Genomic DNA, 14,428 nt, shown 5'->3' on the forward strand with positions numbered 1-14,428 from the left:
GCCAGGCTTGCTTTGTGTCCTGCCCACGACCCCACCTCCCCCAGGCGACTTCTGAAGCAAATCCTGGGCATTGATTATGGCTTGGCTTGGTTTGGTAGGTCCTGGGATTGAACTGAGGGGTGCTCAACCAAACCACTGAGCTACACCCAAGCCCTTTTTTATTTTGAGAAAGGGTTTCTCTCAGATGCCCAGGCTGGCCTTGAGCTTGGGATCCTCCTGCCTCAGCCTCCCATGTTGGGATTATAGGCAGGCACCACCACTGTGAGCCCCTTCAAAATCCTGTTACACACCTGGTCTCAGGTTTTATCTGGGACCTCCTCCTTGGAAGGTAGGGTAAGGTCACCCCCATTTTATAGGTAAGGAGAGGCACCTGGCTTCCTAAAGCAGAGGCTGGCCTCCTGGACATTTTCTGCTGTGCTCGTGGTTCCTGCAGGCCCTCCCCCACCTCTGCTCAGGCCTGAGGTCACGGGGGGCTCCTCCCCCAGGACTTCAGGGACAGGTGGCGGGCCAACAGTTGGGTTCCAGTTGCTGCTTCGGACTTCCCACCTTGTGGCGTTAATTTCTTCTCAGGGGAAAAGCCGATGTGGCATCTGGGAAGTGGGCCAAGTGCCCATCCACAGCCCCTCTGGCCTCGGGTTCTTTCTACTGAGCCGGAAGCCTGGCCTCCGTCCTCTTAGAAGGTCTTCCCCTGAGCAGAGCAAGGCAGACGCAGGAGTCGCGGCTCTTGGGCTGGAGTGGTTTATTGGTGTGTATCGGTGGGAGGGCACGTTTTGTTTCCCCAAGTGGCATTTGTGGCTCAGGAGAGTTCCCTGGGCCGCTGTTCTGACCACCAGGCTCCCAGTGTGCTGCCCCCTATTGGGCTTGAACGTGGGTGCACTTGACCTCTGGCCGTGTCCTTGCTCGTTACTTCTCCAGGTAGCCTGGCTGAGTTGCTGAAGCTGGCCTTGAACTTGGGGTCTAACTGCCCGCCTCCCGCGGCTCTGGCAGCACAGGGGTGGGCCACTGAACCCCACTGGGACACACCTTGTCCGCAGCAGGGAGCCTTTCGTTAAAGGGACAGCACAATGGCCCCGGCTTTGATTCTTCCCAAGTGAACAGAAGCCCAAAGCACAGAGAAGCCCCCGCTGAAGGGTCGAGGGGAGCCGGCGCCCTCGGTGCTGTGGGGAAGTGGAGGACGTGACACCGAGAGAGACCCCCCCAAGCCCAGAACGTAAATACGGTCCCGCCTGCACAAATCAATAGGCTGAAGGACCACGTTAGTGATTTACAGAGACCAACGTTAGTGAGCAATTTGGGATCCAAATCCAAAGCAAAAGGGGCGCAAATGCCAGTGTCGCACAGGCCCAGGGCGCGGGTGGCACCCCGTCACGTGGGAGCCAGGTGGCAGCCGCCTGCCCCAAGGAAGCCCGGGTTGGGGGAGGACACGCTGGGGCCCGGGCTCGGCCATTCATGGTAATTCTCCCAGGCTGTTCCCCACAGACGGTGGTCCTCGGGAGGTGTCTGTCAGTGTCCTCTCCAGGGGTGACCACAGCAGGAACCCAGAAGTGGACAGCACTGGAAAGCAGTCCTTGGGAGACAGTGGGCTGGGCCATGACCAGGGCCCCAGGGCTCCTACAGCGCAGAGGGAGAGCGTTACCCGGCAGGGTCTCTCTGCCGTGCCTCGTTCCCTGGGTACCCGAGGGTTGGTCGGGTTCAGCTTCCAGCTGCCCCCTGCAGCCTGGCCTTGCCAGATTGAACCCAGGGATGCCCAACCACTGAGCCACATCCCTTGCCACGTTTCGTATTTTATTTAGAGACAGGGTCTCGCTGACTTGCTTAGGGCCTCACTAAGCTGCTGAGGCTGGCTTTGAACTTGCGATCCTCCTGCCTCAGCCTCCCTAGCCACCTTGGCTCTGAGTTGAATCCTGCCTGGGCCCTGATTGTGAATAGGCTGCCTGTCCCCAAGAACCCTCTGCAGAGTGCTGGTGGCCTTTGCTTGCAGTGTCCTGTCCTATGCTTCCCTTGTGCACAAAAAGGACCTCCCCTACTGTCCTGGACCCTCCTGGACTTGGGCACCCGGGGTTGGGCTTTGCTGTCCCTGCTATTCTCTGCCAGCTGCATCAGGATGCAGAGCTTCCAGCAGCCACAGCCTGACCCCAAGCCATGCCTCCCAGTTGGCATCTGTCAGCAAAGGACATGGTCATGTCATCTTCCCAATCTCGAAGGACCTCTTCAGCCCTGGCTCCCTCTCTCTGCCTCTCAAGTGAAACTTCTGGAATGATCTCCATTTGCCATCTTTGCAAACAGGTCTCCCTGTCCCCCACCCCCATGTCACCAAAACTGCCCTGATACCAGAGACGCCTGAGCTCAGCTGTCCTCTCAACCCCTCTATGTGCCTGGCCACACCCTCCCTGAGCACTGTCCTCAGGGCTCCCGGGGGCTGCCTCTGCGGCTGCTCTCAGCAGTCACCTCTGGCCTGGGTCCCATCTGTCCCTCCTTCCCTTGGTGACTGTCTGCCAGTCATCTGGCTTTCAGAACCACCTAAGCGGTGACAGTCCCCAAGGCCGTCCAGGCCCAAATCTTGGGCCTGGACTGCCCATTCCATGTTGCCACAGATGGGCACCTTGGGCTTAGGTCAAACGAGCTCCCAGCCTCCCCTCAGGCCTGCTCCCCGATGCCCACAGCTGTGACAGTGGCCTCCCTCAGCTCTCAGACCGACCCTGGCAGCCCCAATTACTCCCTTGTACCCCCCAGCATCCGTCCGTCCGTCCTTCAAAACACGCCACATCTGCCCCTGGCCCTCTCTGCCAGCCCTGGGCCTGGCCGCGAGCGGCTCCTGGCTGGGCTCTCGCTGGCCCCCTGCCTCCTGCCGTCTCCTGCGTTCACCAGGCAGGGGCCCCTGAAGAACATGGCGTCGCATCCTGTCCCCCAGGCCCCACGCAGCACGGCCCCAGGGCTGGCCCGCCCCCCCACCCCTCCACCTCTCGGGCCCCCTCACTCCTCCCAGGTGTCCTCCCTGCGGGGGGGGGGGTGAGGGGCTCCTCAGAGGCTGACCCTGCCCTGCTGCCAACCTGTCTCCTCAGCTGGTGGCTGAGGGTCCCTTGGTCCCACAGGAAGCAGGCAGGTGGGCTAGACTGAAGCCACTGGGGAGCAGGGTCCCCCACGTCCTGAGCACCCACAGACGCCGACTATGGCCCCCCGCAGGCGCCTCCACTGAGCTGCCCTTCCCTTGGGTTGGGGCCCCTGGAGCCTGGTGAGCCCAGGAAACGGGGTGGGTGCCGTACCTTCCTCCCCGGCCTCCCCTGGGCTTCCGGGGCGCCGTACCTTCCTCCCCGGCCTCCCCTAGGCTTCCCGGGCTGCCGTCAGGTCCCCATTCACGTAGTCGGGCTCCCCTGCGTCCTCGTCTGGGCTTCCCGCTGGACAGGGACATCCAGCCGCCAGGCCTTGCCCTGCGGACAGGGGCAGGTGGTACTGGGAGGGGCTCATCCCACCGCTGTTCCGCGGGGTGCGTCTCAGACCCCAGGTCCCACGGAGTGGCTTGCAGGAGACGTCCCATGGAGGGGACTTGGGTGTCCCGGTCTCCTGTGCTGAGAGCAGGCATGCTGCTGGGGCCCACCCGCCCACCCTGGACCCTGGAGGCCAGTCCCCCGGCCTGCTCAGCCTCCCCGGCCACGTACCCGCGGCCCTCCTGGACTCTCGCCACTGACGGATGGACGCCGAGTTCTGATAATCCTCGGTCTCCTCGCCGCCTGGGGAACACAGGGACAGTCTGGAGGGCTAGTGAGGGGCAGGCAGCCCCACCAGGGAGGGGTCCCGGGCTGCCTCCCCACCAGGTGCAGGGGCGCCCGAGGCACCAGAGGGCGAGCTGGCAGCCCCGCAGCAGGGCCTCAGCACGGGCCTGGCCCTGCCTCTGGGATGGGCGGCCTCACCTGACTCGGGGGTCCTGGGCTTGCAGATGAGGACGTTCTCGTAGGAGTTGGCATCATCGTCGTCGTCTGCCGGAGAGGGGACAGCACGTGGCCTGTCAGGCCCGGCCCCCTCCCACCCTGCTGCCAGCACTGGCCGGGAGCCCCAGGGCACTGGGCGAGCTGGCCTCCCGGCCGCCACCCCAGCTCCTTCCGTCTCCTGAGGTCACAGCCAAATGCGCTGGGGAGGCCTGAAGAGGGGCTGCGGTTGGAGGGAGGCGGCCAGGGTGGCCTTGAGGGCAGCGGCTCACTGCTGGGCGGGGCTGGGGCTCTGGGGGGGCAGCCAGGCTGGTGGGGCGCCCTGTGGCCTGCACCGGGGGGCTCTCCAGCCTCGGCCCTCCCAACGTCCTTCCATGGTGAATGGACACCAGGAAGAAGTCCCCCAACTTCAGACGTGGACCCCGTGTGGGCCTGCGGCGGCGAGCGCCAGGTGGAGGGGCCCTGTCCCACCGGACCTCCCGCAGGCACTGCACCCTCATCCGAGTCTCCCGCAAAGCACAGGTGTCAGCGGCCATCTCCAGGGCCCTCTGTGCTCATCAGGTGCACCCAGCCCTGGGGAACAGGACACCAGGCTCCCTGCCACTCCCCACTGCCCCCCACTGTGGCCCCCTCCCCTGTCGGCATGCTCCGCCCACACCTGCCTGCCCTCTGTGGCTCCTGCAGAGACCAGCCTCCCCATCTCCCCAGCAGCCTCTGCTGACCTCCAGGCCCAGCCTCCTCCCCATTCTTCCCTGCCCAGCAGCATCCTGCACCACTGCCCTCCACCTCACCTTCCGGGGACTTCTTCGGGTGCCCCCAGTTGTAATAGTCCGTGGCGATGGGGTCTCTGGCCAAGAAAGCAGACGTGGCACAGATTGCGGGGCAGGCCTGTGTCAGCCCGACCCCGTGGGGGACAGCGAGGCGAGGGCAGCTCTGGCCATCGCTCACCTAGGGGCCTGTGGGGCTCTGCCCAGGTCTCCTGACCCCTCCCTCCCCTTTCCCTGAGTGCCTGTGCTGTCCAGGGACCTGAAGGTGGCGCCCCTGGACGGGTCCCCACCTGCCTGGGCCACAGTTCACACATTGGTGATGAAGATACCCCGAGGGCCCTTCCTCTCTGGGGTGCCCATCATCCCAGTCGCTTGTCTTTGGGTGACACAGGGTCTCCCCCACGCCCCTCCCCCTGAGCAGGGCCACGTGGGGATCCACAGAGCCACCGTCACCTGGGAGAAGACACTGCTGCCCGGAGCTTTCTCCCAGGGCAGGAGCCGCTCACAGTTCACAGACAAGGAAGTGGGGCGGTGGCAGGGGACCAGGGAGGGGCGGCCAGGGCAGGGAGCCCACTCACATGTAGGCTGCGTCCGAGTCCCGTCTGCTCCCTGGAGGACATGGAGGGAGTTAGGCCTGAGCTCGGTCAGCCCCCCCCCCCCCGCCCCCGCCAGCCCACCCACCTTTGCTGAAGTTCTGGTACCTGGGGGAGGCAGGATCTGGAAGAAAGGCCAGGCTGTCCTCCCCGGCTGGCCTCGCCCCCTGCCCAGCAGAGCCCAGGAACAGCCCGGGTGCTCCGTGTGCTCACACCTGGCACACGCTCCGTTCCCCGTGCCATCCGCCCCTGGCCCCAGCTCAACCCTTCACAGTGAGGGTCCCAGGAGCGTTCGCTGGCCTGTCCCCCGCCCGCCCCGCTGTCACTCACCCTCCAGTGGGGTGGAGAAGCGCAGCAGCTTGTCGAACCTGCAGGGTTGGGACAGGCGGGCGCTGGGGGCGGCGCTGGGGGAGGCCACAGCCCCTCAGAGCCCAGCCCTGGGGCTCCAGGGCCTGGGCTCAACCTAGCCAGGACCTCCGGGGCTGCAGGACCCCAGGGCCTGTGCCGGGAGCTCACCCTACCTTGCAGCGGCCATGTCAGGGGTCGTGTCCATCCGCGGCCCTGGCCAGGCCTGCCTGACCACTGCGAAAGGCAAAGAGGTGTTGGCTGAGCCCCAGGTGATGCGGGGGGAGCCTGGATGTGGAGGCCCCAGGCCAAGCCCAGCCTCGGCCACAGGACTCACAGGAATAGGTCCGCGCCACCGCGAAGCTCTGCTGAGTCTCCTGCCTGCAAACATGGGGAGCGGGCTGAGCCGGGTATGGCCTCCCACAGCCCAGGGGACACGGGGACAGGAGGGAGGGACAGGCAGGGAAGGGGACGCAGAGGAGGGGTGGAGGACGGGGTGGAGGCGTCTGTAATGGGCAGGAGCTCCTGGCCCAAGACCAGGGTCCCCCCTGCTTCCAAGTCCAGGCCCCTGCCTCCCGACTAGGCCCCCTTCACGTGGCCTTGGCTGGAACCCAGCCACCAGCAGGCCAGTCCCCCAACGGCTCCATGTGGCTGCATCCTGCTGGGGTCTCAGGCCTCGTGTGGGGAGGGGTGGCTATGGCAGGGCTGGGGGGTGACCCGGGGCTCTTGGGCCTCAGGGTTGAGCTGCTCGTGGACTCATTGGGGTCCAGGGGAAATGACTTCAGCCTGAGTGACCAAGAGGCTGCCCCCTGCCTGATGCCTTGGCAATGTTTGTCCTTCCCAAGAGGATGTTCCCTCCGGGCATGTTCAAAGCTACCATTTACTCCCCAACCACTGGGGAGCCACTGCAAAGCCTAGAGAGAGCCAGGCACCCACCATGGCCCGCACTCGCGCTGGCCCTTTGCAGAAGGCTGATTTTTACTTAGGCAGCTGTGACCCAGCTAAAGGGCTGTTTTTCCAACCTTCCTCACACCTAAGTGTAGCCACAATTCTCTGGGCAACAGGATGCAAATCAAGGTGTTGATGGTTCCGAGAAAGATCCTCACACAGAGCACTGCCGGCTGGGGTGCTCCCCTGTCGCCTGTGTCCCTTCTTTATTCCTACTGTGTAGAACGCAGAGACGGGGGACGGAGCTCCCGCTGCCGCCTTGGACCTTGAAGTACCCTTGAAAATGGAAGCTGCCCTTACAGCTGATCCAGTTGGCTACTAGAGCAGGTTTTGGGGCTCCTGTCCTGAACCAGAATGGGCACCCGGCCCAGACTACCAGGAGCCTGATTCAGGAGATGCTCTACAGCCACAGGACAGCCGGACACGGTTTCCTGGAGGAAGTGATTGGGAGCTGGGCCTGGTAACAGTTGCTTTGTGCAGACCTGTAGGACTGACCCCAGCTGAGGTGGCAGAGGAAGGCGCCCCAGCAAGGGGACAGTCCTGGAGTTCCCTCCCGGCCCTGCCCACGAGGACAATGCAGCCTCTGGGCCCGGCCGTCCACAGCTCTCCATCCACAGGGGATGGAGGCGGTCAGGGACGCGGGGACTTGGGGCAGCAGGCAGTTCTCAGGCACACATCCCAGAAGGCCAAGTGGCAGAAAAGCCCAGAAAGGTCCAGCCCCCGCTGGGTGGCAGGGACGGGGAGACTGTATTGTCAAATCTCACTGTGGTTTTTCAGTTGCAAAAGGAAATGAGGAAGTGTGTGTGGTTGTGTGTGTGTGTGTGTGTGTGTGTGTGTGGTGTGTGTGTGTGTGTGTGTGTGTGTGGTGGGTATGTGTGTGTCGTGTGTGTGGTGTCTGTGTGTGTGTCTGTGTGTCGTGGGTGTGTGTGTCGTGGGTGTGTGTGTGTGGTGGGTATGTATGTGTGTGTGTGTGTGGTGTGTGTGTGTGTGTGTGTGTGTGTGTGGTGTGTGGTGTGTGTGGTGTGTGTGTGTGTGTGTGTGTGTCGTGGGTGTGCCTGTGAGTGTTGTGAGGCTGTCTCTGTGAGTGGCCTGTGTCACTCCTACTCAGTCACAGGCCACGGAAGGCTACTGTCCTTGTGCCCAGGGTTGCTCTGGGCCTCAGCCCCACCCTGGTCAGCAATAGCTCGCACATGGACGCCCTGGGGCCTTTCTCTCCCAGTCCCGCCTCCTCCCTGGGCTCGGCCTTCCCTGATCTCCCAAGCAACATGGCCACCCCTTCCTGAACCCCTCGAGCATTTCCAGGGGAACCTGGGACCTTGCTCACATTCTGTGTCCGGCTCTCCCCAGGTCATGGCTCTGTGAGGTTGGGGTCCCCTGTCTGTCCCAGCTCAGCAGGAGCACCTGGCTGGGATCAGAGCAGGCCAAGGACAGCAGCTGACCTCTGGAGGCCTGGAGGTGGCTGGTCCTGCCCCCAAGGCCCCCCTGCCCCAGGCTGGGGCAGGGCCTGGACAGCCCCTGGGCCCTTTCTCCCCATGCCCTGACTGCTGGGGACCCACTGGAGCCCGCCACAGGGCAGGCAGGAGTGACAGGGAAGAGGGGTGCCCACAGGGAGGCCAACGCCCAGGCCACAGGAGCAGGCCAGGCTGGGGACGCGGAGCCACTCACGGGTTTCTCTGCTCATAGATCTTCTCCGACCGCTTCAGCCCTGCAGGAACAGTGTGGGGTTAGCAAGTGTCCCGAGTGTCACGGACGAGGTGCGAGACCCCTCCTCCCACGTCTCCTGTCCCCTCTGCAGGCCTCAGACAGGACGTGGGCCAGCGACCCATGTTGGGGGCCACCTGTCATGGAGAGGGTCTGTCAGGAGAGGAGGGTGTGGGGACGGGACAGCCCAGGCAGCCCAGCCTCCCTGCCCGAGACCACACTTGGCCCCACAAATCCAAAGCCCCCAGAGAAGGTCTGTGGTCCTCAGAGCCAGGTCTGGCCAGGGAGGCCTCTGGGACACAGCCCGCTGTCCCCGTCCCCTTACCTGGGCGAGAGCAGCGCACACACAGCCCAGCGGTGGCCCCCAGCAGCAGCAGCAGCGCCGCCCCTGGCCACAGCAGCTCGGTCTCCAGGCTCATGTCCACCCGGCGTCCGCCTGTACGCTGCAACAGCCCCGTGAGCCAAGGCCCGGGCCGGCCCTGCCCCACACGCTCAGGCCTCTGACCCCACCCGGCTGGAGGCCACAGCCCTCTTCCCTCCCTGTTCCTGGGACTGAGGGACCCGCTATTCCCCATGTGACCTAGAACTAGCACCCAAGCCCCCCAGACAGAGCACACGCCTGGGCACAGCCCAAAGCCCCTCACCAAGCCAGGCAGCCCTTTGAGGGACAGGCTCACCCTGATTCACACGTCAAGCGTCCGAGCCTGGGTGCCTGCCTGCGGCTGCCCTGGCCCCACCTGCCCGCCACATCCTGTCAAGTGTCCTGAGCTCCAAGGGACCCGAGGTCTGAGGCCCCTCCTCCCACATCTCCCGGCCCTGTCAATCCAACCTGGGTCGGGCGTCAGAGTCCAGGTCCCCACCCTGACACCCGACAGCCCACCTGCACTGGAGCACCTGGCCCTGCTCTGCCTCCCAGGGAACCTGGGGACCGAGGGCATTTCCTCTCCTGAAACCCTGGGAGCCCAGATCCCCTGTTGGGGGAGCTGGGGGAAAGTCAGGAAGGGGTTCCCAGAGGAGGTGGGCTGGAAGAGCTGCCCACAGCAGCTGGCACTGTCCAGGACGAGCTGGAGGGAGGACAGTCGGGGCGAGGAGGAGCTGGCCCCGGGCTGCTTCATGGTCAGTGGCCAGTCCCTGCCTCTGGACCTTGGTGTGATGGCCACATGGGGAATGAGTGGAAACTCAGCCCTCTCCAGAGGCTTCCAAGGACTGTCACACTGGAATGGCACTCAGCATGGGCGGGAACACCAGGGGCTGAGCCCTGTGATGGCCACCCTATGCCACCAGTTCTCCCCACCTCATCCCTGGGAGGGCTTCTCCCACTGCACCGCTGGGGAACCAAGGCTTGGAGCGGGTACAGGACACCTGCTGCCCAGGCTGAGGCTGGGGACCAGGGCTGTCCCCCTTGCTTGCTCTGAGCTTCCGGGATGACCATGGCAAAGATGAGGAATCTCCATGCAGCTCTGAGCCATGGGGTGCCGTCGCCGTCACCCCTCGCCCGCTCCCGAGGTGAGTCAGTGGGAATGAATGTATTCCCAGACCATGTGACCAGCGCAGCTCACCCGCCTCGTTGTGCCTCTGCACCCCTCCACCCTGACAGCTCCGTTCCAGTCCCTCAGTGCACCTGGTCTCAGGAGGGTCGAGCCCTGCCGTGCCGAGAGCCTCTGGGCCTCCGTCTCCTCGTCTGTGAGTCGGGGTCAGTCCAGGGCGTCCCCACAGTGCTGCTGGGCATGCAGCGTCCGCCTGGCCCACCTCCCGGGACACGCCTGCCAGGCCTTTCGTCCTGCTGCTGCCTGGCTCGCCCTCCCCCGCTGACCCCAGGCATCATCTGGTCCTTTGGTTAGGACGGGGACTCTTTCTGCCCCCTAAACAGACTCGGGCACAGGCACACGGGCGGGCAGTGGGCCTGCACCAGACCCGCGTTGGACCCCAGGAGGCGACCTGTTGCCCTCTGCTGCCCCTCGGGCCTGCCCAGGGAAGATGGCCTTCCGTCTCAGAGGGCCTAGGCCACCAGCGGGCCCTACTGCTTCCGGACCCACTGTCTTGGGGTGGGCAGAACTGCTGGGTGCCCTCGGCCCTGGGCGAGGACAGGTCAGGCTGGTCCATGTCCTCACCTGTCAGGGGAGGTAATGACACTGTCCCTCGGGCATGGAGCTGATGTGTGCACAGGGCTGGGCATGGCTGCCGTGCCCACCAGGACTCGTCACCACTAGGGTTCCCGAGGACCCGTGGCATGGGGGCCGCAGAGTTGGCGGGTGGCCTGCAGCCAACACTGTGGGCAGCTTGACCGGAGCCTGCCTGCTGCCACCTCCAGTGCCAAGGCTGGGACTTCCTCCACAGCCGTGAGGGAGAAGGGACAGGGTCCTGGGAGGGCAGGGGCCAACGCCTGGGCGTCCCCGCCTGATCCTGGGGCCCATTCCCAGGGAAGTGGCGTCTCGGGGGAGGCACCTCGGCCCAGCTCCGCTGCCAGGGGAGCCACGGGAGGCCAGCGAGGGGGCGCTGCGTCCAAGCCCAGGGCAGCCTGGGTCAAAGGCTCCCGCTCACTCCTTTGGATTCGGAGAAAAAAGGGGGGTGCTATTTTCATCAGGAGAGTCTGGGGAAGAGTCTCCCAGCCCCGAGCGCCCAGCCCCAGGCCAGTGCTCCGTCCCGTCCCTCTGTCTGGCACTCCCGTCAGGTTCCCAAGGCAGGCGGGTGAGGGGAGGCTGGGCCCCAGGAGGGGCCGCCCAGGCAGCCCCTGAAGGCCCCAAGGGGCCAGGTGGGGCCGGGTGGGGCCAGGCCTTGGCTCAGAGGCCAAAATAGCTCAAAGGGAAGTGGGCAGTTTTCATATGAGCACGTTTGCAGAGAGCCGGGGGAAGGCGCTGGGCCCGCCCCGAGCGGCAGCGCTAAGGCCTCCTGCCCGGAAGGACCTTGCAGACCATCTATCTGTGCGGTCACCAGCCAGCTCCATGCTGGGGATGGGTCGCAAGCCCCAGGGCTGGGGCAGTGAGGTAGCACCCTTGCTCCCGGCCCTGGGGTCTGCTTCTTGGTCCAAATAACCCTGCGTCTCAGATGAGGCTGGGGAGTCCTTTGCAAGGGAGGCCCTGACGGTGGTCCCCTCAAGCCCCTGGCCGAGAGCTGCAGGAGGGGTGCAGGAGAGTGGCTTCCCTGGCAGGCCCTGCCTCCCAGTCCCACTCCACAGACGAGGACGCCTGGGCCACCCCTCACTGGATTTCTGGCAGTGACTGAGCCACCCGGGGGGGTTCTGGGGGCTTCCAGGGGCCTCCAGGGCCGTGGGGAAGGAAGTAGGCTGGGCTGGGATGGTGAGGGCAGGAAAGGGGTCGGAGCCCCAGAAACAGGCCGCCCCTGCGTGCCCTGGCCGCAGGTGCCAGGGTAGGAGGCGCCACCGGTGCTCCTCTGGGGTGTAGAGCAGCCTTGGGGCCTCTGTCTTAGCCAGGCTCCAGGCACCCCTGGGAAATGCTTACCTGAGTGTCAGGGACTCCTCACCGTGGCCACCCCATCCTGCGCCCACAAATGCACCCGCACACCTGCCCAAACCGACGCCAACGCCAGACTGGCGGGCAGCAGGCGAGGTGACGGGCTTCCTGTCAGCCACTGAATCATCCCTCACATCCGCCGCTCGCCGGACAGGCTTAGCTATTAACAGAGAGGGAGGGACAGAGAGAGGGCTGAAAGACACACGTACCCATGCGCGCAAAGGACGTGGGTCGCTGGGCGACAGGATGGGGGACGTGTGGCAGACGCATACACGCGTGGAGCAGATGAGGTTACGTGGGCAGAGGGGTTGACGAGGACCCGCAGCCGCCCCGAGTGGGATGACCAATCCCAGTGCTCAGCGGGCCCCAGCTGGGGGCCGTGAACACTTGTCCAGAATGGCCTGGTCATCCAGCATCCCAAGGTCCCGTGGCCCGGGAGGGACAGAGCCAGAGCTGCTGGGTGGCCTGCAGCCTACCCAGTGGGGCAGCTTGGCCACGCCTGCCCGCCTGCCCGCCCCCCAGGTGCACTGGACCTCAGCTTCCCTCCAGGGGCCCCCACGGAGACCGAGGGGCAGGGCCCCAGGAGGGAGTGGGGCCTAAAGAAGGTGTGGATGCCTGGGACGCCTGCCCGGCTGCTTCGGGGGCACATTCCCCAGCGACAGTGTCCCCTGGGGTTGTCTGAGTGGTATCGTGTGCCAGGCACCCGGGCACGAGGCAGCATGTCCCAGGCCCACTCCCAGTTTGGCGCTTGAGAATCCAGGCCCCCAGTCCTGGACGATGCCAGGCCTGGGACCCCACTGGGGTCGCTCTTGGCCTCCATCCGTCCAGCACGGCTGAGCAGGGCCAGGCGAGGCAACCCGCCTCTGCTGCCAGCCCCTGGGTGAGGAGCACAGCACAACTCCAGGCCCTGGTCCAGGGGGACCTGTGGGCGCTGGTGCCAAGAGCTGCCCTGCCCCCACCAAGTGGGAGTGACTGAGGCTAGCACCACCGGGCGACCGTGCCCCGGCCCACTGGGCCCTGCCAGGTGCGTGGGCTGGGCTCACCATGACTCTCCCTTCCAGTGACAGGCAGGGGAGACCGGCCGAACCCAGAGTCCAGGCCAGCCCTCCCACTGGGGCCCTTCAGCTGGCACCTCACACACCTGGGGACTCTGTACTGCTCCCCCACTCCCGGCTGGCGGGGAGCCTGGCTGGGTCACGCCGGGCAGGTGCTGGAGGACTGAGGTCTACCGTGTGGGGCCGAGGAACCACCCAGGGTTTCCAAGGCATGGTGGCCGTGGTCCGTGCCAGGACCCTTCTTGGTTGGGCCTGCGTGGAGCCACCCGCCTGGGCCACAGTCCCGAGGCTGTGCACAGTTGTCTCGTGCAGGTGAGGGGATCTGGGGCTTGGCCCAGGCCCTTCTCAAAGTACCGCCCTACACAGGAACAGAACCTTAGCGCACCAGACGCTCATGTCCCGTCAGACCTGCAGCTCATGTCCCGTCAGACCTGCAGCGCGTTGGCAGGCTTGGGCATGCTACTTCGTGATAAAACATCCGTCACGGGCTGGGGGTGTGGATGACGGCCCGCCCGGCGGGTACAGGGCACTAGATGCAAGTTCCAGCGTCTAGAAAACCTAAATATTTAAAATATATTTAATACAAAATTTACTTATTTTTTGTGGTGCTGGAAATCAAACCCAAAGCTCACACGTGCTAAGCAACGCCCCAGCCCCTCAGTCATTCAGTGTGTGACCTGAGGCACCGATGACCTCAAATGCTGCCCAGGCTTTTTCTTTTCTGGTACTGGGGACAGAACCCAGGGGTGCTTTACCACTAAGCAACACCCATAGCCTTTATTTTTTTATTTTTGAGAAAGGGTCTGAGTTGCTGAGGCTGGCCTTGAACTTGCAATCCTCCTGCCTCAGCCTCCGCAGCTGCTGGGATTACTGGCACGTTCCACTGTGTGGCTCCAAAACCTTTTCGTGACCCTGAACGGTTGACACCTTGGTTTGCAACTCATAGCTGAGTAGCTGTGTAGGCACATTTGTGAGAAAAGTAACCACACAGTACATCTCCTCGAGAGCCAAGAATCTTCCAGGGCCAGACATCCCACAAAGGCTGGTGGAAGCGGTCAGTTTCTTGAGAAAAACTTACTTCATGCCCACTAGTAATGGAATCTAGAATATTCCCTCATGCTCCTGCTGCCACTCACTAGGTGCTTTCCTCTCCTTTGATTTTCTTTTTGGGTGTACTTAGAAAATTAAATTTTACACAGAAAAGCATATTGTGCGCAAGCACCCGGAATGTCCCTCCTGACACTGCCGCCAACGGGCCATCCAGGGCTGAGCACAGCTCTGGGCCAGTCCTCGACCTGCTGTATGGCGGTCCAGTATCTGAATACAGTTTCTGTCTCAAACAATGGACATCAAAGTCGGGTGCAGCGGCACATGCCCGTCACTCAGGTTATTTGGGAGGCTGAGGCAGGAGGACAGCAAGTTTGAGACCAGCCTGGACAACTTAGTAAAAACTTGTCTCAAAATAAAATAATGGGCTGGGATGCAGCTTGGTGGTAGAGTCCCTGGGTTTCATCCCTAGACTGCACAAAAAACCACAAAAAAACAAAAACCCACAGCAAATTGGGCGCACACTGGGTCATCAGAGTATGGGACAGTCCCGTTTTCAAGTGAAAAGCTGATTTCCGG

General features: G+C 63.8%; 1 protein-coding gene across 4 annotated transcripts; it reads right to left on the minus strand.

The window, feature by feature from the left end:
• Positions 1-729: 729 nt before the first annotated feature.
• Positions 730-11,873, minus strand: Lat2 (linker for activation of T cells family member 2). 4 transcript variants are annotated; one of them, XR_007106101.1, is made up of 12 exons: positions 11,736-11,873; positions 8,603-8,720; positions 8,242-8,281; positions 5,966-6,009; positions 5,805-5,865; positions 5,614-5,651; positions 5,269-5,299; positions 4,715-4,770; positions 3,909-3,974; positions 3,657-3,728; positions 3,264-3,428; positions 730-1,611 (listed from the first exon to the last, which is right to left on the minus strand). XR_007106101.1 is itself a non-coding variant. In XM_047533598.1 (12 exons), the coding sequence occupies exons 2-11, from the start codon at positions 8,694-8,696 to the stop codon at positions 3,322-3,324; spliced, it is 609 nt and encodes a 202-aa protein (XP_047389554.1). In that variant the 5' UTR covers positions 8,697-8,713; positions 11,736-11,873; the 3' UTR covers positions 730-1,611; positions 3,304-3,321. The 4 variants fall into 4 exon arrangements, 3 of the variants coding, with proteins under 3 accessions (XP_047389554.1, XP_047389553.1, XP_047389555.1); XM_047533598.1 differs by having other exon boundaries at positions 3,304-3,428; positions 8,603-8,713; XM_047533597.1 differs by having other exon boundaries at positions 3,304-3,428.
• Positions 11,874-14,428: the final 2,555 nt, after the last annotated feature.

The sequence above is a fragment of the Sciurus carolinensis genome, chromosome 18, assembly GCF_902686445.1.
Source record: "Sciurus carolinensis chromosome 18, mSciCar1.2, whole genome shotgun sequence".
NCBI classification, from domain to species: domain Eukaryota; kingdom Metazoa; phylum Chordata; class Mammalia; order Rodentia; family Sciuridae; genus Sciurus; species Sciurus carolinensis.